Below are 25271 nucleotides of genomic sequence, written 5' to 3' on the forward strand. Positions count from 1 at the left end.
GAATACATTTAACTTTTTAAATATTTTGATGCTTTTACCTCAACATTCCCTTTATAATCTTATGTATTTTGCTTTATGAATTTAAAGACATTATTATGAGAAAATCTATATATTTCACCATACTCCCAAAAGGGTCCATGAAACAAAAATGGTTAAGAAACCCTGGATTGAGTGACTTGCCCATTGTCATATAGGTATTAAGTGACAGGGAGAAGATGTAAACTTTCTAACTCTGAATCAAATAATCTTTCCACTGATGTACTTCTATACTTAATAGTTTTGAGCAGTTCATAACAGTTTAGAGGATAATCTTAGGGTCCATACTTTTGAGGTACCGGAAGCAAGTGTTTCATAAACCAAATACAATATGCACCAATAATATGAAGTTTTCAAAATCATACTTTTGAATCACCAAAAATGGGAAGTATTTATATATTTCTGCCAACTCAAATATTTATGACATGTTTTAAAACATGGCTCATTATTATTGGCTATATCGAAGAACTGCCTATTTCATATTGAATGAATTGAAAACAGCATACCTGGAGGCAGCTGGGTAGCTCAGTGATTGAGAGCCAGGCCTAGACATGGGAGGTCCTGGGTTCAAATATGACCTCGGACACTTCCTAGCTGTGTAAGCCTGGGCAAGTCACTTAACCCCCATTGCCTAGCCCTTACCACTCTTCTGCCTTGGGACCAATATACAGTATTGATTCTAAAACGGAAGGTAAGGGTTTAAAAAAAAAACATGCCTACAATCTGATACAGGACCATTATAATAATAAATCTTACCTAATTCCTGTGGCTAATGCAATAGGTGTACGAGAAAGTCTTGACAGTGTTTCTATGACCTGAGGAAAGAAGAAAATATTTCATTGCACTTGTATTTCCAAAAACCTAAGGCACCACACTCTCCCAAGATCAGTTTGTTAGGCTGGTAATAAGGTGTCAATAAAATAAATATTGTATGTTTGATAGAATAATCTGAAGGACCCTGAACTACAAAAGAGAGATCAGTCTAATATTAAAGGTTTCCAGTAAAGAAGATTCCTTGGCTATCCTTGGTTCAAACAATTTCCTTATCTGTAAAAAGAAGAGATTTTGACTAAAAACAAAAGAAAACTCCAAGGTAAGGTCTCTTTAAGTTCCACACATATGATGATCATCAACTGGAAACAAAGTTGATTTAGAACTTGGAAGGGAACTCAGAGTCCCCCTAACCCAACCTCCTCCTTTTACAAAGAAGGAGAATGGACCCAGAGACAGGAAATAATTGGCCCAAACTAGGATTTGAAGCCAAGTTCTCTGGCTCCAAATCTAGCACCATTTCCCTTATATCACACTGGTCTTCTTAACTTCTCTCCCAACAATCTATCACTTAAGTGAAGCTGCCTCTCATGCCTTTCTTTAAAAGATGCAGTGGTCACTAGAATGGCACTTCAATGGTACATTTTCTTCTCATAAGAACAACCATCTTCGTAAAAATCACTCTATTTCTTCATGACTCTGAAAAGTGAAACCTTTGTATATACTCATGTCAGGATGTGTTATCAGTGTTTAAAAAGAAGGCACAGAGGACAAAAAATATAGAAATCTTCTCTCACCCTCCCACCCGCACACACACTACTAAAATAAGAGTGCAATAATATCTCAGATGTAACACCAATCCAGTGCATCAATATTTTGAAATGAAAAACAGAAAAGTAACTGATGAGGGAAAAAATGGAAGATAACCTGAAATATCCCCGTCCCTCAAGGGACTTACATTTTTTTTTTTAAACCCTTATACTTCGGTGTATTGTCTCATAGGTGGAAGAGTGGTAAGGGTGGGCAATGGGGGTCAAGTGACTTGCCCAGGGTCACCCACCTGGGAAGTGGCTGAGGCCAGGTTTGAACCTAGGACCTCCCGTCTCTAGGCCTGACTCTCACTCCACTGAGCTACCCAGCTGCCCCCTGGGACTTACATTTTATTAGCAAGAGATACTCATATTCTACTAAAGGAATCTACTTAGTCAGACAACACATCCCCTACTTTAGGTTCAGAAAATTTAGTTATTTTATATATTTATATATATATATATATATATGTGATATTACATGTCATATAGCATATGTAATATATTATATATTCTATTTAGTTATATATATTATATAATTATATTTATAGAAATGCCATTAGGAAAGACCACATATTTTCCTAGCCTAATGTTGGCACTTATAGCAGAGTGCTGGCAAATACATAGTAACTTCCTCTATCCTGTCTTACCATCCCCTCTTTTTTGTCTTTCTTTTTAAATTTTTATATATTTTTTCCAAATTACATAGAGATATAATTTTTAAATCATTTTCTGACATTTTGAGATCCATGCTCTCTCCCTTCCTCTCATTCCTCTCCCCTTCCCAAGATGGGGTTAATATCAATGGATTATACATGTGCTATCATGCACTACACATTTCCATGTTTGCCATGCTGTGAAAAAAGACACGTGGCTTAGACTAGAGAAAACTCATGAAGGGAATAGTGAAAAATGCCACCCATCACCAGAAAAAATGGAAAATGTTGCCTTTCTTCACATAAATAACCAGCAGAGGGAGCCATTTCATAGAATATTATTTCCGTTTCACCATTTAATTCTGCTTAATAAATGTATGAATCTCTGAAAGTCCGCTGAGGCAGATGCTTAGACTGACTTCTATGACTTCTCCTAAAATTTTCTTGATATTCTGACGTGTTGATGGAAGAAGAGAACAGAGGGTGATAAAAGAAACGAGTGCTTTGGGAGAATCAGGAAAAAGCCAGAACAGCAATGTGATCTTAAACATAAACTCTCCTGGGCTTTCTTTAGCTTTTGAACATTATTCAGCATTCTGCCTCGATCTTGGTCTGTCTCTACTTATACCTGTCTCTTTCAGACTGTATCTCTCTCCTTCCCTCTCCCTCTCTTTCTCTCTCTTTTCTCTCTCTCTCTCTCCCTCCCTCCATCACTCTCTCTCTATTCTCTCTCCCTCCATCACTCTGTTTCCTCTCTCTCTCTCTCTCTCTCTCCCTCCCTCCCCCACTCTCTCTTTCTTTTCCCTCCCTCCATCACTCTCTCTCTCTTCTCCCTCTCTCTCTTCTTCCTCCCTCTTTCACTCTCTCTCCCCCTCTCTCTCTTCTCCCTCCCTCCCCCTGCCTCTCTCTGTCTCCCTCTCCCTGTTGCCCCCCATCCTGGTCCAAATATTAAACCTAAGGGCTGCCAAGCCAAATATGGAAAGTCTACTCAATGTGGACTTTTAAAGGCTATATTTGTTGTTCTTTAAGGTCTATGAGCACAAAATCTTGGCAATCAATGAACTTTGAACAGGCTGAGTCCCAAAAATAATGCTGGATCCTTGGTTTCTATATGATCAAGTATGATCTCTCCCAGTGAGATAAGACTATGGCTATGCAAATATTTACAATAGACAAAGGAATCAGGGAAACCATCCAATTTTGCATTGAAGTGCTCCTGGGATCATTCATAGGCTACAGGAACAAAGCTTTAGAGCTAAAAAGTAGTCACTGGCCCAATTCCTTCACTTAGGAGTTGGGAAACTGAGACACAGAGATGTTAAATGACTTTCCCAGTCATGCAGGAATTAAATGGCAGGGGAAGACCTGAACATAAATCTGGCACTTTCCATTATGTCATTGTCAAGGAATTATATTTCTAAATAATTCCTTGAAATATAAAATCCTGAGCACTAATTATCCCCCAAAAACATACTCCCTTAAAATTTATTTATTTATTTAGAATATTTTCCCATGGTTATATGATTCATGATCTTTCCTGCCCCTCTCCCCTACCCCGTCCCAGAGCTGACAAGCAATTCCACTGGGTTATACATATATTACTCTTTCAAAAAGACCACAGTGACACAAGAATCACCAAAAAGGGGGTATAGTACTATTATAGTACTTAAGAAGATGAAACACCAAATCAATCCAAAAGATTTTTTTAAATAATAGCCTTGAAGATTAAATTCATTTTTCTTTACATTTGTGAAAAGGTTCAAAAAAAAATTTTAATTAAAATCATAATGGCACAAATGGAAAAAGGAACCAAGTTGTATTTTATTTCTGGTGAGCAAGATAGGCCATTCTGGGAAATAGTGATCAAAATGGTAATAAACTCTTATTTTATGTAAACTGCTATTTTCAGATACTTCATTTTAAAGAGAAAACATTTCAAGAGTCACTATTATTATAACCCCTTCATTCATAAGCATCCAAGGTCTCTGGAAAAAAATCAAGCATTATTATTAGCTCCATTTCACAATTGGAGAATTTAAAATGGTAAAGTTTAAATCATTTCAAGTGGTATCAACAGAAGTTGCATGTGGGCGAACAAAGGCAGGGTTTAAGAAAAAAAAAAAAGGCACACTTGTGTTTACAGAAAGAGATCAGCAAAGAATGAACATTCGCTGCTTTATGAAAGGAATGTTCCTTCAGCCCTTACAATCCTCCTCCAGACTCTCATCCCTTTTCCTAAATTCAGTGGGATAGATCCTTTTGTCCCTATTTAATTATTTTCAAATTTGATTATTTTTCCGGTCTCATAATCACTTCTGTCCTGTCACTTTTCCATTAACTCCTTGAGATTCTAATGAAATTAAGTGAACAGCAACAACTCCCCACAGGTAGAAAATTTATGTCCACACACTGCTCAAACTATCTATCATAACTTTTTCTCTCAAAAAATTTTAATCAATTTGATCAATTTTTCTCATGTCTCATCTAGTATAAAACTACCATTGAGATTTTATTTGGTTATTTTTTTAAAGCTACCCATGCTAAGAAATGGGACGTAGTTGCTGTGGTGGAGAGAGTGGGAAAGAAAATCAATATTTTGCTCACTGGAAAAAATAAAAAATATTTTTTCTGAAAAATAGGAAGAAAAAGAATTTCTAGTTTTTTAAATTACGTGTTTTGTAGCACATGTGGTTTGAAACCACACAGGTGGATATCTCAGTCTTTGAGAAATAAGGTAGGTTTCAGTCAATGAATTAACTTCTAAATATTTTCTTTTGTTCAAATCTATGATGTCATCAGTGTAGGGAATCCCCAGTATGGAAACTTCTTTGTAACTTATTATTTTAGAAAGCTCCTTGGGGCATTGGTAGGTTCAGTGACTTGCCCATGGTCAACCGATTGTTAGGTATCAGACAAAGGAATCAAACCCAGATCTTTCTGACTGCTGAATTCAAGTCCAGATGAATATTTACCACATCATGATTCCTTCCATTACTAAAATATATAAGGCTTGGGGAAGGTAGATGGCTCAGTAAATAGAGATTAGGGCCTGGAAATGGGAGGTCATGGGTTCAAATCTACCCTTAGATACTTGCTATGTGATGCTGGAAAAATCACTTAATCACAGTTGCCTAGGCTTTACCACTCTTCTGCCTAAGAACCAATGCTTAGTATGGATTCTAAAACAGAAGGTATGAGTTTAAAAATAAATAAACTATATAGGGTTTAATTCCTAAGGAATCTGTACTATGAATAATGGAAACAAACTGAAGGATGATATGATCTCCCAAGTAGACATATAATAGGCAATGCTATTAGAACCTTTGAGTTTTAAGAGATAACCTTGAGCTCATTATATTAATTTGTTCTGCAGTTTTAATTTTGCTTGGCAGATTACTATGTTAGGGAGCTTTCTAATATGGCATCAGCTCTGGTGATGAGTTTTAGACTTGATTAAGTCTCAAAACACAGAAAAAGATAAAATAAATATCTTTATATTGGAAAGAAGGAAGTATCACTTAACAAAGGAGATACCTGGAAGACTAAAATGTGCCCAACTTATGTTTCTTGCTGAACAAGGAGCATATTGGTAGAGAAGAGGTAGCTACGTGCCTCAGTGGACAGAATACTGGGTCTAGAGTAAGGAAGACCTGAGTTCAAATCCGAATTCAGACACTTAGTAGCTGTGTGGAGCTTGATCGAGCCTCTTAACCTTTCATTTGCTTTAATCTACTAAAAAAGGAACTGGTAAACTCCAGTATCTTTGCCAAAAAAAACTCCATGGACAAGCATCAACATGCTGTGGTTCACAAGGTCACTATGACTTGGAGGCAACTGAAGGACTTAAAAACAATGGTGGAGAAGTCAGAGAAGTCTCAGAATAATGTAGCCAGGTGGAAAATGAAATGTCTGAGCTGACTTTCCTCTTTTAACAGAGGTTTTGGAGATCAGACCTTACTGGTTCTCCAGACCCACCGCTCTATCCTCTTCACCACCTAGTTGCCCATCACCACCATCTTGAAGGCATCAGATGATAAGAAAACCCACTACCTCTGGAGACAATGCATTCTACACACAGTTCTAATTGTTTAGAAGTTTTCCCTCACTTATTAAGTTGAAATTTGCCCCTTCTTATCTTCTGCCTTTGCTCCTACTTTTGCCCTCTGGAGCTATACAGAACCTATTTCAACTCTCCTCCACAGAACAAACCCCACAAATGACTGAAAACAATTATAATTTCCTTCCTAAACCCAGGTTGAATATTCCTAATTCCTTTATGTGATGGTTATGTGGCATTATCTCCAGTCCTCTCATCATTTAGCTAGTCCTGCTCCATATATACTCTCTTTTTTAAAATGCTTTTTAAATCTTTAAGATTCTTTTTATGTGCTGATATTTTAATAATTATTTTCTATCATTTTATGATCTTCTACTCCTCTTTCTTAATGGACTGTCCAAAGCATGGTGCCGAGTGCAGAACAAAATATCCCAGATGTAGTCTGACCAAGGCATAATGCAAACAGACTTGCACACCTCCCATTCCTCCATTAATTCAACTCCAACTCGTGTTAACCGGTGTCGTTGCCAAAATACACTTGATTCATATTGATTTTGCAATCTCCAAAAAATAGCTCAGCTTTTTGTACATGAACTATATTTTTTTCCTGCCTCTTCCATCCTGAAATAGGAGAGTGTTCTCTAAACTCAAGGGTAAAATTTTACATTTATCCTTTAAATTTTTTTTTTCTTTCAGTTCATTTTATAGCTTGGAAAGATCTTTTGGAATCCTCTTATGTCCCTCCCAATTTCATGAGCTTTGTGATATCAGTCAATCTGATATGTAACCTAATCTAGACTCAAAAAGACCCGAGTTCAAATCTGGCCTCAAAAGCTTACTAGCTAAGTAATCCTGAGCAAATTATAGCTTCTGTTTGCATCTGTTTCTTCATCTGTGTGGATTTTAAAATTAATATCCAAAGAACTAAATATTATATTTTTATAAAATTTTATTAATAATAAACTAGCAAAAGAGACTAACTAAAAGGTACTAACCAGCCCACTCCTAAGAGCAAAAGAGAAAGAGGGAGGAGTTACAGCCAACTATAAAACAATAACATGACCATGCAAATGTGAAGGCACAGGAAAGATTAAAGGGAATTTTGGGAAATACTAAGGGACTTATGGGGGATGCAATCCAAGATTCAAAATATCCATTTATTCATCTGCAAAATGATTGTAACAGGAGCACCTACCTCCTAGGATTGCTGTAAGAATCCAATGAGATAACATTTGTAAAGCAGTTTGCATACCTTAAAGAATTTTTATAAATGTTAGCTATTATTAACAATAATAACATTGTTGTTGTTGGATTTTTAAAATGGGAATAGAATATGCCACATAGAAGATCACTTAGTACTCCATCACTGACATCCATTCATTTAATTCTACCTGAAGGACAAAATAGGACCATGCAAATGAAGCTAGGAGAAGAACTAGGACCTCGGTTGAGTACAGACTACCATGGCTGATGCTAAGTAAAGCTTAGCTTTCCATTTCTACATTCTCAACTTAAAGAGGATCATCTTCTTATTTTTTCTTCAAAATAGACCTTCCTTCTGGCTTCAGTAAAGCATTTCACTGTCCCCATCTCTCTAAACCAAACAGACGCTGAATGATATAGTATCTGGTCTCTATTTCTTCTCTTCTAGGTCTAGGTGCTCCCTCTTTAGGCATCCTATTTTGTACAAGGTCTCTGGATCCCCTTTAACAAAGGACCAAAGGAGTCAGCCTCCTTTTAACCAAATATTCAAGGTCTGAATATCTGAGTTGATTTACCACATGCCTAATTAGCAAACCTGAAGCACAAGTGCTCATTAAGCAAGTGAAGAGAAATGCAAATATTCTATTCACTTCTACATTTTGGTTCCTCCAGAATAAAAACACACAGAAATCAGCAGGCAGGTAATAAAGAATGTAGCTGTTGATAAACAACAACTAAGAAAGCAATGTTTTAACAAGGTGTGAAAACATAATCAGGTTTGCAAATCATCCTCCCAGGCTGTGCAATAGAATCTAGATATAAACTGCAGAGAACAAGTGAAAATGTTAATATCTTTAATCCCAGGAACAAGAGTTTAATTACAGACCCAGCAGGCAAACATTGATTACTCATTATACAGTTACAGCAATGACTAACACTGCCTTTGAGGTTGGAGGGGACAATTTCCTTTACAATTCACCTGGATGTTCCATTGTATCAAAACTTCCTCTGAGTGACATTTGTCATCCCCTACTAACAAAACCAGAACCTGTGTGTGTACCAGAATTAATTGGACAAATCCTGTGAGTTAAGGAAATTGGAAAAATTAATGAGTTATCAGAACTACTCAGAAAATAGAATGTTAGATGAAAGTCAAATAATCTGTTTTCTAACCTCAATCCCCCCCACCAAAATACACATAACTTGCCTACAGTTACTTCTACTTTTAGAATTTTGCCTTCTTTTCATTGGCCACGTCAGTAAAATACAATCACCTTGAGTGTCTGCACATGTCCAAGGGAAATACATCTTTTTAATAATAGCCCTGATGTTCTTCTTTACTACCATCATCTGGAATAAGGACAGAGAGAATTCAGAAAGGATTAAAGAATCCCATGGGGAGTAAAGGTGTTCTAGACCTTGCTAGAAAATAATAAATGCTGTGCCTGTTAGATAAATGCTATTCATCTGCCTTAAAGACTGTTGTTTGTTTCAGTCATGTCTGACTCTGTGACCCCATTTTGGGGGGTTTCTTGGCAAAGATATTAGAGCAGTTTGCTATGTCCTTCTCTAGTTGATTTTACAGATAAGAAACTGGGGCAAAGGAGGATAATTACTTGTCCAGGGTCACCTAGCTAGTAAGTGTCTGAGGCCAAATTTGAACTCATGAAGATGAGTCTTCCTGATTTCAAGTCTTATACATCACCTGGCTGCCATCTTTTAGACAAGGCTTCCAAAAACCCAACAGGGCCGTTACTCAGTCACTAGGGGATAAGAAGATAATGAGAAGAGGAAATTAGAAGGGTTCAAAAATAAGAGCAGACCTAAGGTCTGGGATAATCAGAGCCTCTTCTTTTGAATTTATGCCCTTGCCAGGTGCACTCAAATATCTGAAATTACTTTTAGTTCTTTTTTTTAACCCTTTCCTTCTGTCTTAGAATCCATACTATGCATTGGTTCCAATGCAGAAGAGTGGTAAGGGCTAGGCAATGGGGGTTAAGTGACTTGGCCAGGGTCACAGAGCTAGGAATACTTCTAATTCTTAATGGAACTGTCCACCATAACAATTTCCTCAAGTCCCTAGTCTAACATTTCTGATCAAACATCAACTTTCTGCTATTCAATGAGTACTAGACTTTCAAGTCAGAAGAGCTGATCAGAGTTTTAACTCCATCATTTACTAGCTGTGTAACCCTGTGGCAAACGGCTTCACCTCTTGGGTTTCAGTTTCTTCATCTGTAAAAAAAATAATAGTGTGTGTACTGTCATTACACACTTGCTCATATAATTTCTCATGGAAGCAGATGGTGAATTCACTCACCAGGATGCCAAGTTGGAAACAACACTGAGTGAGTAACTGTCACTGAAGAGCTAGCTACCCACTGGGGGCCTTCTCCTTCACATGGTACACAGAGCTAGTAGATTGTTCCATGTAGTGTCCCTCCTGTCCACAGTCCTATGCTTGAAATCAATCTTATAAGTGATTGCAAATTGTGAACAAATAATCATATTTAAGTGAGCAACAGGTTATAAAGACTGACTAAACAAGAATAGTTTTGTTAGTGGCTTGGGTAAGATAAACTATATCTGTGATTCAACTCCAGAGAGATACACTTTTGCTCAAATAGAATCCAACAGAGCTGGGTCTGGGGGCCAGAAATTTCTTCAGTATTAAGTCACAAGGGGAAATCCTTGCCAAGAGCTAGGAAAGTAAATTTATCTGGTTAATCAAAGCACTAATACCCAGAAGAACAAAGGAATGTGGTGGGGACAGTCTGTTAGAAGGAGCAGGAATATGGAGAGGATTCTCTTTTTTTTCTTTTTTTCTTTTTCTTTTTACATCCATAGTGGTCATTGTTAGAAGAGAATGCTCATATAAAATCAAAACTCCAAAATAAAAACAGGAATAAGCCCAAGTAAAAAATCATATGTTTTGATATGCATTCCAATTCCAACAGTTCCTTCTCTGGAGGTGGAGAGCATTCTTTGTCCTAAGTCCCTCAGAATTTTCCTGGATCATTGCATTGCCGAGAATAGCTAAGTTTTTCACAGTTGATCATCCCATAATATTGCTGTTACTGTGTACAGTGCTTTCCTGATTCTGCTTATTTCTCTTTGCATCAGTATATGGAGGTCTTCCCAGCTTTTTTTCCTGAAATCATACTGCTTCTCATTTCTTACAGCACAATATTATTCCATCACCATCATACACCACAGTTTTGTTCAGCCCTTCCCCAACTGATGAGCATTCCCTTTAGTTTCTGATTCTTTGCCACTACAAAAAGAGCTGCTATACATATTTTTTTTGTACAAGTAGGCCCTTTTCTCTTTTTTTAAAGATCTCTCTGAGACCTAGTAGTGGTAGTATATTGTGACCTTTGGGCATAGTTCTAAATTGCTCTCCAGAATGGTTGGACCTGAAGAGAATTTCCTGAGCTCAGATGGTAGAATGGGAAGGGTTAGATATTGGGAAAAGATAACTGATTCTACCCCAAAACTCCTAGACCTGGATTAGATATTGGGAAAAGATACCTGATTAGATATTGGGAAAAGATACCTGATTCTATCCCAAAACTCCTAGACAAATTTATGAAATCCAGGTGTTCACGGCCCTTCCAATTCAAATGTGAATTATAACTTGAAAAGAAGTGGTCCCTGCCCTCAAGGAGCTTGCAATCTAGATGGAGAAATCTGATATATGCACACAAAAATTAATAACGAAAGACAATGTTAAGAATCAAATGAGGGGCAGCTGGGTAGCTCAGTGGATTGAGAGCCAGGCCTAGAGACGGGAGGTCCTAGGTTCAAATCCGGCCTCAGACACTTCCCAGCTGTGTGACCCTGGGCAGGTCACTTGACCCCCATTGCCTACCCTTACCACTCTTCCACCTATAAGTCAATACACAGAAGTTAAGGGTTTAAAAAAAAAATAAAAAAAAAAAAGAATCAAATGAATAGCAAAAATAAAAATGGAATGTTTAATGGAATAGGAAAAGATAACTGTGGCATGAGGAGATAGGAAACATTTCTCAGAGAATATGAAAATGGAGCTGTCCTTTAATGAATGGAAAGGTTTTTTTTATAAAAAAAAAAAAACTATAAATATGAAGTCTACAAGAAAAGTAGAATAGTAAAAATAACAAGTAGGGGGGCTAGTGTACATGGTCAATTCAATACTGGAAGACTGTAACAAGGAAAGGGGAACTGGGACTTTTCCCATGGATACAGAAATTGAGAGAACATACATAATTCTTAAATGTCTTCAGCAAGAAACACTTGGGCTTAGTACTTATTTAGCAAGAAAAATTAATTAAAATGGGAAACTTTGAAGGCCATGCTTCATTCTATAGCCTCCATGTGGCACTTTTCCATGGCAGTAGCCTCCCCAGAAGTACCCTCATGGTATTTTCTACCATGGGGTAATGTCCTATGGACACAATTCCATTGGGATCTTTGTGTTCTGGGGTCCAAGGACCTCCTGTGAAGACTCCCAACTTATCAACTGGATTTGTTTATAACAGAAACAAAGATAAATAGCCTGATTTGGAGGTTCCTTTCATGTTCCTGTCTTTGAGCAGCAGTCAGTGGTATTTGCCCAGGTGCTATAATTGCTAACTATGGCCCTGAAGAGGGACAATAAACAGATACTAGAGCTGAAAGATTTATGTAGGAAAGGAAGAGAAGAAAATGTTGGAGATCCAGATTGGAGCCAGGAACTTAAATAACAAACTGGCTATTTGGATTTTCTTGTTTAGGTAGTGGAGATCCACTTAGTGGTTCTGGGAGTGATTGGCATAATTATAGATTAATCTAAAGGCAGCATACAAGGATCAAAGTCTGGAGGAAAAAAAACAAATGATGAATAATCTATTGAAATGATAAAGACCAAACTGAGCTTTATTACAAATAAAAATGAAAAATCATAAAAAGGAGGATTTTGTGATATTTAAAATGTACTTTTATAAGAACAATAAATATTAAAAAGAATCTTTCATTGTACTTTTGTTCAATCATTTTTTTCTGTTGTGTCCAGCTCTCTGTGACTTCATTTTGGGTTTTCTTGATAAAGATACTGGAATGGCTTGCTATTTCCTTCTTTAGCTCATTTTACCACTGAGGAAACTGAGACAAACAGGATTAAATGACTAGACCAGGCTCACACAACTTGTAAGTGTCTGAGGTCAGATTTTAACTCAGGTCTTCCTAACTCTAGGGTAGGCATTCTATCTACTGTGCTATCTACCTTCCCTAGCTAGGTGACACCTAGCTGTCTTTGTACTTACTCCATCCTGATTTCTGTTATTATGTCCTAAGCAGCTATGGCAAATTGATTGAGAACTAGCCTGGAAATTTGAAAGTCCCAGGTTAAATCCTACCTTTGACACATATGGGCTTTATGACAAGTCACTTAACTTCTCAGTGTTCTGGGCAGTGCTCTAAGTAGCAAAGAAGGTTCTAACCTATATTAGAAGACAGTTTCACAATACTAATGAAATAAGTCAGGTCCGTTAGCTTTATAACCCAGTTATTCCAGTTCTTATCAGAGTATAGTTCATAATTAATAATAATTTCCATTTATAAAGCGCTTACTATATGCCAGGCACTGTGCTAGACACTTTATAGTTATTATTTTCTTTGATCCTCACAACAATACTGAAAGGTGGGTGTCATTACTAACCCTATTTTATAGGGAAAGAAACTGAGGCAAATAGAAGTGAAGTGACTTAGCTAGTATATGACTCAGAACAAATTTGAACTCATATCTTCTTGCATCCTGTCCACTGCACTACCTACCTACCCAAGAAAACAATCCTTTTTCCCCTTTATATTTGGAATGTGGTTTCTTATATTAGAATACTTCCAATTGCCAAAATAACCACAAAATAAAACAAAGGGGTGGAAGGAGGGAAAGAATAAAAGTAATATTATAATGGCTATTTACTATGCTACAAAGGAGCAAGAAATAGAAAAATATCTCAAAGAAATTCTTAGGGTCAGTTTTTGATATGTGGTTACATAGAATATGTATCTGACATTCTGTCTAGAAACTAATTTTTTTAAATACACTTAGAGTCATTTTGAAAACAATTGTAGCTATCTTTTTTTTTTTAATGCAGCTTGGCAGGCTTCTGAGAAAACTGTCAACCCTGCCAAGTATTCCAGTAATTTCTTTTGTAAGACATAATTTAGTACCTGTGAAAATTCAGCACTAGAATGGAATGTTTTATTTGTTTAGGTCAAAGACAGGCTCCTGCTGTCAAATAAATAACACATTTGTGTAGGGGATCCCAGACACTGTAGTTAAAGAATCATGAGCCCTACACTTGGGGGAGATCCCATATTTACTCTTTTTCTTTCTATTTAAACTTATGTGCTACTGCCTTTCCTCCTAAGGACACAAAGCATTTGCATAAATTTTATAGAAAAGTGGTTACAGCTAGACAAATTAGCATTGATTCCCAGGCCTGAAGCCTGAGAAAAAATCAGACTGGATCTAAAATAAATTAGTCAGGGAGCAAGAAAGACCTTTAATAAAAACAGAATATGCCATGAGATCCTTGGTACCCAGTAGGTAAAGTATCCGTAGGAAAACAAAGAATACAATGAAACAAACATTTTGAAGACTGTTTGGAAATGTTTGTCCTAGACTTCAGTGTTTTCCCTTCTTTTAACTTCTCTGAAAGAATTAATTAATTAGTGTCATAAAAGGGAAATTGTGGAATAAAGTTGTGAAAAAGGAAAGAACAAATTCACTCTGATGAGACTGAAAATACAAAGATAATGTTTTCTTTAAGAGCTTTTTTATTTTTATTTCTACAAACCAAATTCTATCTTAAGAATCTTTTCTTTCTGATTCAAAGTTGGTACCTGGGGTTCCCAGCTCCAAAATTTCAAGTCCACTTAAATCAATTCAATTCGAACTTCATCGCGAATCTACTATGAATAATATACTGTTCTAGGGCTGAAAGGCCAGTCATGCTTCATTTCCCTCTTGGTTTTGTTCTGACTCTCTGGATTTCACCACCATGTATTTAGGTACCTTCTCTTCTCTTCCTCCCCACTCCCCCAGCTCTGTATTAATTATCTTAATTTTCCAGATGAAGAAACTGAGGCAGACAGCAGTTAAAGTGACTTATCCAATGTCACAGAAAGTCAGTTGTCTAAGGCATATTTGAACTCAGCTTTTTCTGATTCCAGGTAACTCACAAGCAAAACAGTCCCTGCTTCCAAGGAATTTGCTTCTAACTGGAGAAGAAAAGCCATAAGGGGATGCTAGAAAAGGATGGGAGATTGGGGGCACATGAAAGTTTTGTCTAGAGATGTCTGGGAAGTGAGGTGAAAGCCTAGATCTAGGTATGACATGACAAAAGTCCACTTATCAGAGACCAGGGTTATTTGTGAGGAAGAATCCATGTGTGTGGTACGTAGGAAATAGAGGTGAAGGCAGGGGTGGAATCAATATGGTCTGGAGATAGCTAGGAAGTGGCATCTAAGTCAGACCCTGAGAAATAAGTATGAATTTAATAGGTAAAAAACATGTGTTTAGAGACTCATTCAATATTCCTGTTTCTCCTTACACTATAATTACTAATTTGGTAACTTGGCCAGGAGATACAATGAGTTTGACAGACAAGCGCAGTCTAGTTATAAAGGATGCTTGCTTGCCACCAACTTTCTCAATATCTAAACTTATATCCAAAAACTGTGTAAGATACAGGAATTAAAAACAGAGAGATCTGGTTAAGATGGTGATATGGAAGATCCTAGAGGAACACGGCTCTCCCCCAAAATACCCCAGAATAAATCTAAAAAAGAACCAGATAAACAATGATCAAGAAGACCAAAGAGAAACTGTAGTAAGCTCTTTCATTCAAGACTAAAAGGTAATATAGCCAGATGCCAGAAGGGGGCAGGTCAGAAGGCAGCCTGAGATCTAGGAAAGAGAGACTGAAGCTTGTTGGATAAAAAGACAAAAATCAGCAAGATCTCGACTCTGAACTGTTAGGGTACAGTTAGGATACATAGTTGGCTTTCTCTTCTCTCTAACTCTCTGTCTGTCTCTGTCTATCACTGTCTCTCCATCTCTGTCTCTGTCTCTGTTACTGTTTCTGTTTCTCTGTCTCTATGTGTCTATGTGTGTGTGTGTGTGTGTGTGTGTGTGTGACTGTAAAGAGAAACAGGGCCTAAGAGTACTCAAACAGAGACACAATAGGGTATTGGGTCAGGCCAATAATAGGAATAGTAGATTCTGTGCCATGCTAATTAAATTACCAAAGGATTGTTTTATAAAACCTAAAAAAAAATCATAATGAAATTCATTTGAAGGAATAAAAGATCAAGAATCGCAAAGGAAATAATGAAAAGACAGATTGAAAAGTATCAGATTTCAAATTATTCAACAAAGTAATAACAAACAAAATAATTGATTATTGTTTTAAAAAAATTGGAAAATTGATCAATGGAAAAGATATGGTACACAACATCCAGAAGCCATTGAAAACAAAGGAGCAGAGTCATTGATAAATGCAAGGATACCAACCAGTGGTGTGAGGACTCTAGTCAACAATAAATGCTGCAAATTTTGGAAAGCTATCTGGGAGAAATAAGGGTTAGATTAACTTCCCATACCATACATCATGATAAGTCTCAAATAGAAAAATGACCTCGAGATAAAAGTATGCATACCATAAGCCAATTAGAGGAGAATGAAAGGAGGTACCATTTACTATAATGGACAGAAGGAAGAATACTTGACCAAATAAGTCATGGAAAAGATCAAAAGATGAAATAGAAAATTCTGATCACAGAAAATAGAAAACCAAAATAATATCAATACAATTAGAATTAGAAAGAAAATAGTAAACTGACAAAAAAATCTTTGAAGCAAATTTCTCATACACAAGTCTAATATCTAAATTTTATAAGGAAATAATGTCATGTGAAAACCAAACCTTTCCCAATGGATAAAGGGTTGAGGGATATGAATAGATGTTTCTCAAAAGAAGAAATATAAATTTATCAACAACATTTGGAAAACTCTTCATCTCACTAACAATAAAAATATAGACTAAGATGACTCTGAGCTTCAACCTCAAACCAATCAGATTGGCAAAGATAATGAAAAAGAAAAAATAGTGGGGGGAAGGGAACTGAATGATGAGAGGAAATACACAATAATGTACTGATAGTGGAGATATGAATTGATCTAAATATTCTGGAAACCAATTTAAAATTATACTTCCAAAATAATAAATCAGTGAATATCATTTCATCCCCTATAGCACTACTAAACAAAATATCAATGAGGACAAAAATATAGGGAAAGATCCTCTATGTAGAAAAATATTTATGGCTGCATTTATTTGTTGATATTATAGAACAGAAATGGAAACAAAATGAGTGTGAGTCAAGTAGACAATGACTGATGAAACTAGAGGTCATGAAGATAATGCTGTTATTGGGTCATAAGGAGTGACAGAATGTACAAATTCAAAGAAACCTGGGAAGAATTCTATGAATTATAACAAAGAGAAATAAATAGAACAAAAAGAACCAAGTGTAGAATTATTATAATAATATAATGGAAAACAACTTTGGAAAAATTAAAAACTCTAATAGTAATTTGTAATTTATAAAACTGATGACAAAATATATTTCTGCTCTCTGCAGAGAGGTGACAGACTATAGGTAAGACCTACATATATTGTTCTTTCTCTGACTATTTGTGGGGAGGGCTTCTATAGGAGTGGCAGGGAAGAGCAGTTTTAGTGCTGCAAAACAAAGTGTCAAGGAAGTATTTTAAAATATACAGATGAGAAGAGAAGAAAGAGACTCACTAAAGTAAGGCAGTGATGCTACTACCATATTACATTTAATGGAAACTTTTTTAAAGCATAATATATGTAACATAATTCTGAAATTTTGTCAATGAATATGTTTTTTTTCTGTTCTTTGGATATGGAAATGCTCATATTTGAATTTGTCAAATTCATGATTTAAAAAAAGAAAATAATTAAGAAGTTAGAACTGGGATATAAGTAGATAAATCTCCCCAAAGGAACATCATAAAATAATGGGCTATTTCTCTTTTCCACATCACTTTTGGCTATCAACATATGGTACTCTTCCCACTATATCAGCTTCTTACTGCAATATGGAAAATGGCAGGGCGGAATTCTTGCAAGATATAGGGTCAGATAGTCAGAGGGAAGCATGTGAGGTGTGCACATTACTATCAGATAATAGCTCACTGTTCTAGAAGTAAAAAGAAGTCTTTTTGTCCTTTGAAAACAAGAAAAAAAAGATGGAGGCAGAAATGGTTTGTTATAGTGGTAAAAGCATTAAAAGGACTTTTGGCATGTTTGCTGGCTTTGCTGAACCCATTAACTAAAGTTAAGTTAGTAGACTTTTTTTTTTTCATCATCTTTTAAGAAAGAATTATTTTTTTCTGTCCCATTTTTCCTAAATACTCTAATCTTAAAGAAAACTTGCAATTCCAGGGCAGACAACTAGGAAAGAGATTCATTTCACAGAAGGGTGATGACTAAAATGTACTTTCTACTTTTTGCCATGGATCAGCTTGCCAACTGAAGAACACAGACAATGAAAGAACTCCAGGAAAACAAAGGATCTGGGTAGGTCCTAAGGTTTTTTTACTGAAAGGACACAGATAAGTCTTCCAGCTGCATAAACCAAGTTAATTGATGCAAAAAATAGCCACTAGCATTGCATGACCATAATCATTGTCCAATAAGAAATGAGTGCTGTATATAGGCAAGAAGGTATCTCAACACGCAATAAGGAATGTCAATGGTATTCTATATTCTTTCAAAATTAAAATGTAAATGAATTTCTTTCCTTCCCCTTCTCCTCTTTCTCCTGGTTTCTCCAAGGATCTCCTTTATCTCCCACAGCTTGGAAAGACAACACCTACTCAGTGGCTAATGCCACTGCTGATTGTGAAAGAGGAAATTTATTTTGTTCCATTTTTTTCGAACTATGGCTGGTCCACCATTACTTAGGCATCATAGTGGCCCTCTGTCCACTATGTAAGTACTTAACAGTATATCCTCCTGTTTGGCTCTAGATCTAACTTCCAGACTCAAGAAATCCACCAGCCTCGGGATCTCTCTTCCTTTTCTCTAACCCACAGCCTTAACCTCAGTAGTGTTGGGACACACCCAGCTAAATAAATTTTGAGAAACAACTTTTCAAAGAGGCTACAAATGCCTCTAACAAGCAATAGCCCCTATATATTTAGAAAAACGAGGAATAGCACAAAAATAGTTAGTGAGTTAGCTCTATCCTCTACAGAAGCTGTATAGAAAGACTTCAGGAAAGAGACAATTTACAGGACCACTCAGTACCCTCTGAATGAAGATTGTTCAATCTGAGGTCACCCCAAAAGAATTCTGAATCTTCTACCAGAGTAAACTGGTCTGCACTAAGAGTAACCCTCGGGCCTTAAAGCCTAGACTAGATTGTTCTCTTATACAGCCAGATCAAGATTAACATGAGTTCAAATAATGTAAAATTCTATTTAGTTCTTATTTGAAAATGATATTTGCTGTTCAAACAAAAACTTCTACTATACGGGCATTTAAGGTATGGAACAAAAATAGAAAGGGATAGTGAAGAAACCTTTCCTGTAAGAGCTGGTAATGAAGTTCAATTGCATAATATTAAAATTATGAAAGAGGCAGCTTATATAGATGAAGATAACTAGATATCCTGATATTTTGGAGAAAATAATCAAAGAAGGTATAAACGTTGACTATTAAAAAGCAAATAATTATAAAAAAAATAACAAACAGAAAAAATAAACTTGGTTTTGATAAACTAGAAAATGATCTGTGGATACTTCTTGCCCTGAGTACAGTAACCAAATCAATAATACCACTGCTTCTGGAAAAGGTATCAACATTGGATTACCCTATGATTCCAGTCATCTTTCTTGGGGCTTCACTTCTCCCTGACCACCATTTTTCTATTCATGTTAGCTCCTTGATTAGGATACAAGCTCCTTGCAAGCAGGTGCTGTGTCCCTTGGCTCCTTTTGTTAGCACAAAGTAAGTAATAATGAATAAATCATCTATTCATTCACATATTTCCTCTATTGATACAGATATGCAATTGACAATCCATCCATACTTTATTCTGCATGATTCTTGTCCTAAATGATCTCTGTTCTCCAAAAAGAAGCTAATATGTTATAGATCTCCTTTAGGTCCATCTGTATTCTGTTGTCAGCAGCCTGTCCATCTGTTAAATCTTAGTCTTACTACATGACTGCCAGTCCATCTTTTTCAATCATAAATTTCCTGGAGGAGATTCTTTAAACCATATAAAAAAATAATAAATGTTTGTTGAATTTATTTGGACATAAAGCTTCTTGTGGGAGAGGCAAGGTCATATTTTCATTGGCATTCTCCTGGATATAGTCACCGCTCTAGGACACAAGCCAACTAACCCCATTCATCCAGTCCAGGACTCCCCAGATGATAACACAGATTGTTTAAATCACAACTATCACACAATTTTAGACTTGAAAGGACCTCAAGTGATCACACTACCCATCCCCTAGAAAAAACTGAAGATATGCTCAAGAAAAGGCAAAATGTTGCAATCTAGCAGGGTCAATTATAAGCATATATTGAGTGTTTACCATATTCCAAGCACTTTGGTAGGTGCCAGGAAGCACCCATTTATTGATGCTCATGTTGCATTCTCCCTATGAGGCTCTAAGATCTTTGAGGACCAGCACTCATATTCCTCACCTTTCTCTTTGGAGAGCTTGCACAGAGGAGCTCAAGCAATGCCTTTTAAAAGTTTGAATGGAACCATAAGAGAGGCATTAAAGACACATCTACTTTCTGCCATTTCAAGGGGGGTTATCCTGTAACTCTATTTGGACCTGACCTCCCAGCCTGAAAAATCAGCATCACCTAAGTCTCAGTAAATATAAGCTCACTATGTGAATGAAATAAAGTATTCGAAGAAGGAGATCACATTTCCAAATAGGCAGCAAGTCAACAATATTCTTTCTTGCATCGCCCTTTGGGGCTGGTCTTTTACTTGAAATTTCATAGTTATTCAAACACACCTGGGATTCTTGAAGCCCAGCATTTATTGAATAACTGGCAACTGTGGTAGGTACTAAGGTGCTAGGTACACGAATTGCAAGGCATTATCTGTTCTTACAAATTTACAATCTTATTGAAAAGACAGCAATGGCAATGATGATGATGAAGTGCATAACTCATTTTATATAGTGCTTAAAGGTTTGCAAAAGCACTTTACTTATCAATTCAAATGAGATAACTTATAAAAAGTGCTTTGCAAACCTTTAAATACTATATAAATATTAGTTATGAGGCAGCTAGGTAGCACAGAGAATACAGCTCTGGAGTTGGAGTTGGGAAGATCTAAGTTCAAATTCAGTCTCAGACACTAACTGTGTGACTGTGGGCAAGTCACTTGGTTCTGTTGCCTCAGTTTTCTCATCTGTCAAATCATCTGGAAAAGGAAATTAATTGGGGGGTGCTGCTTGATGGGTCAGTGGATTGAGAAAGTGGCTTAGAAATAGGAGATCCTGGGTTCAAATTTGGACTCACTCACTTCCTAGCTATACGATCCTGAGGAAGTCACTAAACCCCCAATGCTTAGCCTTTACTGTTCTTCTGCCTTGGAACAGATGCTTAATATTGATTCTAAGATATAAGGTAAGGAAGGAAAAAAAAAGAGGAGGAAAGGAATGTCAAATTATTCCAGTATCTTTGCCAAGAAAACCTCAAATGAGGTCACAAACAACTGTGTGTGTATATACATATGTGTTTGTGTGTGCATGTGGTAGGAAATGGATCTGTTATTTCTTGGAAACTCCAGAATTCAGAACTTTTCTCTACCAATGCAACTTGGCACCTTGCTACCTATTTGCATCAGTCTAGCCTCTATAGTCTTGCAAAAATAATTAGATGATAACTGTCTTGCCCGGGTCACAGAGCCAAAATCTGTCAGATGTCAGACATCTCTCCTCTGACTTCCAGATAATCACAAATACATAACTTTTTTTTTTTTTGTGGCTGGATGAGACATGGGGACACCTGAGAAATACTGCAAAATCTTGCCTTTTCTTAAGCATATCTTCAGCTTTTTCCAGTGTTGCATAAACAAAATCAGTTCTGTGGTTACAGCTTTTATCCAAATAATCCCATTACTATGAACATGAGCAAAGGCCAATACAAATCTCATATAATGCACCATGGGGAACTCATTTACTAAACATCTTTCTATTTTTATGAAATTGTAGTAATGAGAATTAATCGAGAAATGGATAATGGTCTGCATTATCTAGGGAAACGTTTCTAGAAAACTTTTAAGATTATTTAATACACAGCAAAATATCATGTGGTTGGAATATTTTATATAGCAATATTAGAATGACATAGCTTTTCCATTACAGTGTTTTTAAAAGCCTGTTTTTAAATACCACCACAAACACCCTGCCCCCAATACATCAGTGTCATAGATTGACTTGGAAGAGGCCTCAACAGTCATTTCCTCAAACCGCCTACCCAATGGGCATGAATGTTTTATTGCTATAGAAGGGGAGGCAGGGAAACTGTAGCTCTCTCTGCTGCTGTTGACAGAGTAAAAATCCAAGAGACTCTAATCCTGGGGTTCTCAGCCTGAGATCTGTGGACTCAGTGCTTTCTTGAAAGATATTTTAAAAAGAGCACTTCATTATAATTGGTGTCCTCTGTAATCGGGTGTGCTTAATTTTATTTATTTAAAAACATCATTCTGTGATGCATGTAAAACCCAGTGGAATTATGCATCAGCTAAGGTGGGGGTGTGGTTAGTGGGGTTTGGGGGAGAGGGAAAGAACATGAAACATGTAACTAGGGGAAAATATTCAAAATTAAAATTAAAATAAATAAATAATCACAAATAAATGAATGAATGAATGAAAGAATAATGAATAAAAACATCATTCTGAGAGATTGCCAAAGGTGACAATGACATCACCAAGGTGAAGAACCCCGGTTCTGGAAGGAACACATGATGTGTGTCTTCCTTCCTGACCTGAAGGGGCAATTAAGCTCATGGCTAGTTGATTCAAGAGGGCAGAAGCAGCAGCAGTAAATGGAAGCCTCAAAGAATTCAGGCTTAGTACAAGGAAAAGGTTCTCAGCAATTAAAATGATCTCAAGGTGGAATGAGCAACCTAGGAAGGGAGCAAGCTTCTTGCCAAGGACATCTTTAAAGACTTGATGGCCAATTGTTGGAATGTTTTGTTTTTGTCATAATGGGGATTCCTTTGGGGAATTAAGTTGGCATAGATGGCCAATGGGGTCCTTTCCAACTGAAAATTTCTACTTCTGTGAATCTAGTTGCCATAAGATGCATGATTCTCCCTTTGATTAAAAGGTTCCAGGTGACATAGAGAATAGAGTACTAGGTCTAGAGTCAGGAGTTCAAATCCAGCCTTAGGCACTTATTGGTTGTATAACCTTGGGCAAGCCACTTAACCTCTGCCTGCCTCAGTGTCCTCAATTATAAAATGAGTTGGGACAATCAGAGGAGATATTTGTAAGGAATTTAGCACCCTGCCTGGGACATAGGAGGCACTATATAAATGCTAGCTATTATTATTATTTTTATTGCCAAGCCCTTAGCTCAGTACCTCACACCTTGTAAGCTTCATATAAATATTCAGTGTTGTTCTTATTAAAGAGAAAGGACCAATAACAACACACATTTATCAGGAAGCACCTATTTGCTGAGCACTGTGCTTGGTGCTAAGGCGATACAGAGGTTAGAGAAGACCCTTTAAGGAGGTTATAGTCTAGCAGAGGGATAAGAAATTAATCCAAAGTGGAGCAGCTGATAGGCTCAGTGGACTGAGAGCCAGGCCTAGAGACAGGAGGTCCTGGGTTCAAACCAGGTTTCTTCTTCCTAGCTCTGTGACCCTGAGCAAGTCACCTGACCCCCACTGCCTAGCCCTTACTGCTCTTCTGCCTTAAAACCAATACACAGTAGTGATTCTAAGACGAAAGGTAAGAGTTTTAAAAAAATAAACACAAAATAAGAATAATTTATGTCAGAAGATAAGTTATTAGAGAGTTACAAAACAAAGCAAAGCCTAAGAAGAAAGATTCTTCCTCAAGGCAGGTAGGGATAAGAATCAGGGAAAACTTCCTAGAGGAGGTAATATATGCATTAGGTTTTATTGGGTTAGTAGGATTCATTCAAGGGAAATGAAGAGGAAAAGCATTTCAAGCACAGGGTTCAACCTGAGCAAGGGCATGAGTGTGTGAGATTACAATGTGTGTTTTGAGGAAAGAGAGTTGCCCATTTTGGTTGAAATACAAAAAGCAAGAAGAGTAATATGAAGTATGCCTAGGAAAAGAGAAAATGCTTCAGTTTTTCATTTCTCTCACCTGTTGAAAATGTTTTCTTAGAAGCCTGTGGGTAAAATCTGTTCTCTAACAATGACCCCTCTTCATTCAGTAAACTTTTTGTCTTCCTGCAGAAGAGAAATGCTATCTTCCTGCACAAACATAGTCATCCAATAATAACAAAGCAGTGAGCCTCGGAAATGTCTATTTTCCCAAAAAGGTCCATTTGCCCTTTAGGGAGGGGATGAATTGGGGCAAAATAAAATAAAAAGGCATCATGAACAAGATAAAGAAAAATGTTACCAAGAGAAAGGAGGGGGAGGTCAGAGATTATAGAGGAAAAGATGCATGATGAGAAGGTTCAGTGGAAATAGGCAAAAATATGGTCTGGGGGATTTGTTCCAGATCCTATCGGCTCATGAAAGCCAACTGTTAAATTTTCAATGGCAGCATTGATACCATAGAAACTGGCAAATGCTATAAACCATGGCTTGATTTATTATTTTGTTAATTATCTCGATTTACAAAAGTGATGAAAATATTAACAATATGGATTGAATTGACAAGTGTACTATATGTACATCTTTCTCAACCCTCATCCCAGGCTGGTTGTTAAACATTCATCAGCAGACTCCTGAGGTTATGGGGGAAAAAAGGACAAAAAATAAAATAAAATATGAATAAGAAAAAAATACAAAAAGTCAAGAAAGGTAAAAAGAAACCAGAGAGAAAAATGAATTAGAAAATCGATTCCTCAAGATTGTCAGCTAGGTGACACAGAGAATACAGTGCCAGGCCTGGAGTCAGAAAGATTCATCCTCCTGAGTTCAAATTTGGCCTTCGACATTCACTACTTTGTGCTCTAGGCAAGTCACTTAACTCTGCTTGCCTCAGTTTCCTCACCTATAAAATGAGTTGGAGAAGGAAATGCAAACCATTCCAATGACTTTGTCAAGAAAACCCCAAATAGAATCATAAAGAGTTGGACAGAACTGAAAATGACTGAACACATTCCTCCATTTCCAAGAGATAAAGTGGTGCAGTTAAATACCTGTTCTCTTCAAGGTCCTAGATTGGGAGCTCTGAGAGACATATGGATGAATAGAGCACGATTCTTGCCTTCTCAGAGCTTTTGCTATTCTAAGAAATATAAGATAAATCAAAAATAATACATATAAAACAAAAAAAAAAACAGAGAAAGGACAATATAAGAGAACAAGGAAATTCTATGAAAGTTTAAAGAAGAGATAAATTTCACATGGAATAGGAAAGGAAATTTCCATTAGATTTTAAAGGGAAGATATATTTTGATAGGGCTTGAGGAGGAGGGGCAGAATATT

At 36.7% G+C, this 25271-nt stretch overlaps 1 protein-coding gene across 1 annotated transcript in view; it reads right to left on the reverse strand.

The window, feature by feature from the left end:
* The window catches only part of VAV3 (vav guanine nucleotide exchange factor 3), a 482681-nt gene that overhangs the window by 288206 nt on the left and 169204 nt on the right, over window positions 1–25271 (reverse strand). Inside the window, exon 3 of the mRNA XM_044675502.1 lies at window positions 793–851. Coding sequence (XP_044531437.1) covers window positions 793–851 — 59 coding nt within the window. The remainder of the gene's footprint in view (window positions 1–792; window positions 852–25271) is intronic.

Source organism: Gracilinanus agilis, chromosome 4 (genome assembly GCF_016433145.1).
Source record: "Gracilinanus agilis isolate LMUSP501 chromosome 4, AgileGrace, whole genome shotgun sequence".
Taxonomy (NCBI): Eukaryota; Metazoa; Chordata; class Mammalia; order Didelphimorphia; family Didelphidae; genus Gracilinanus; species Gracilinanus agilis.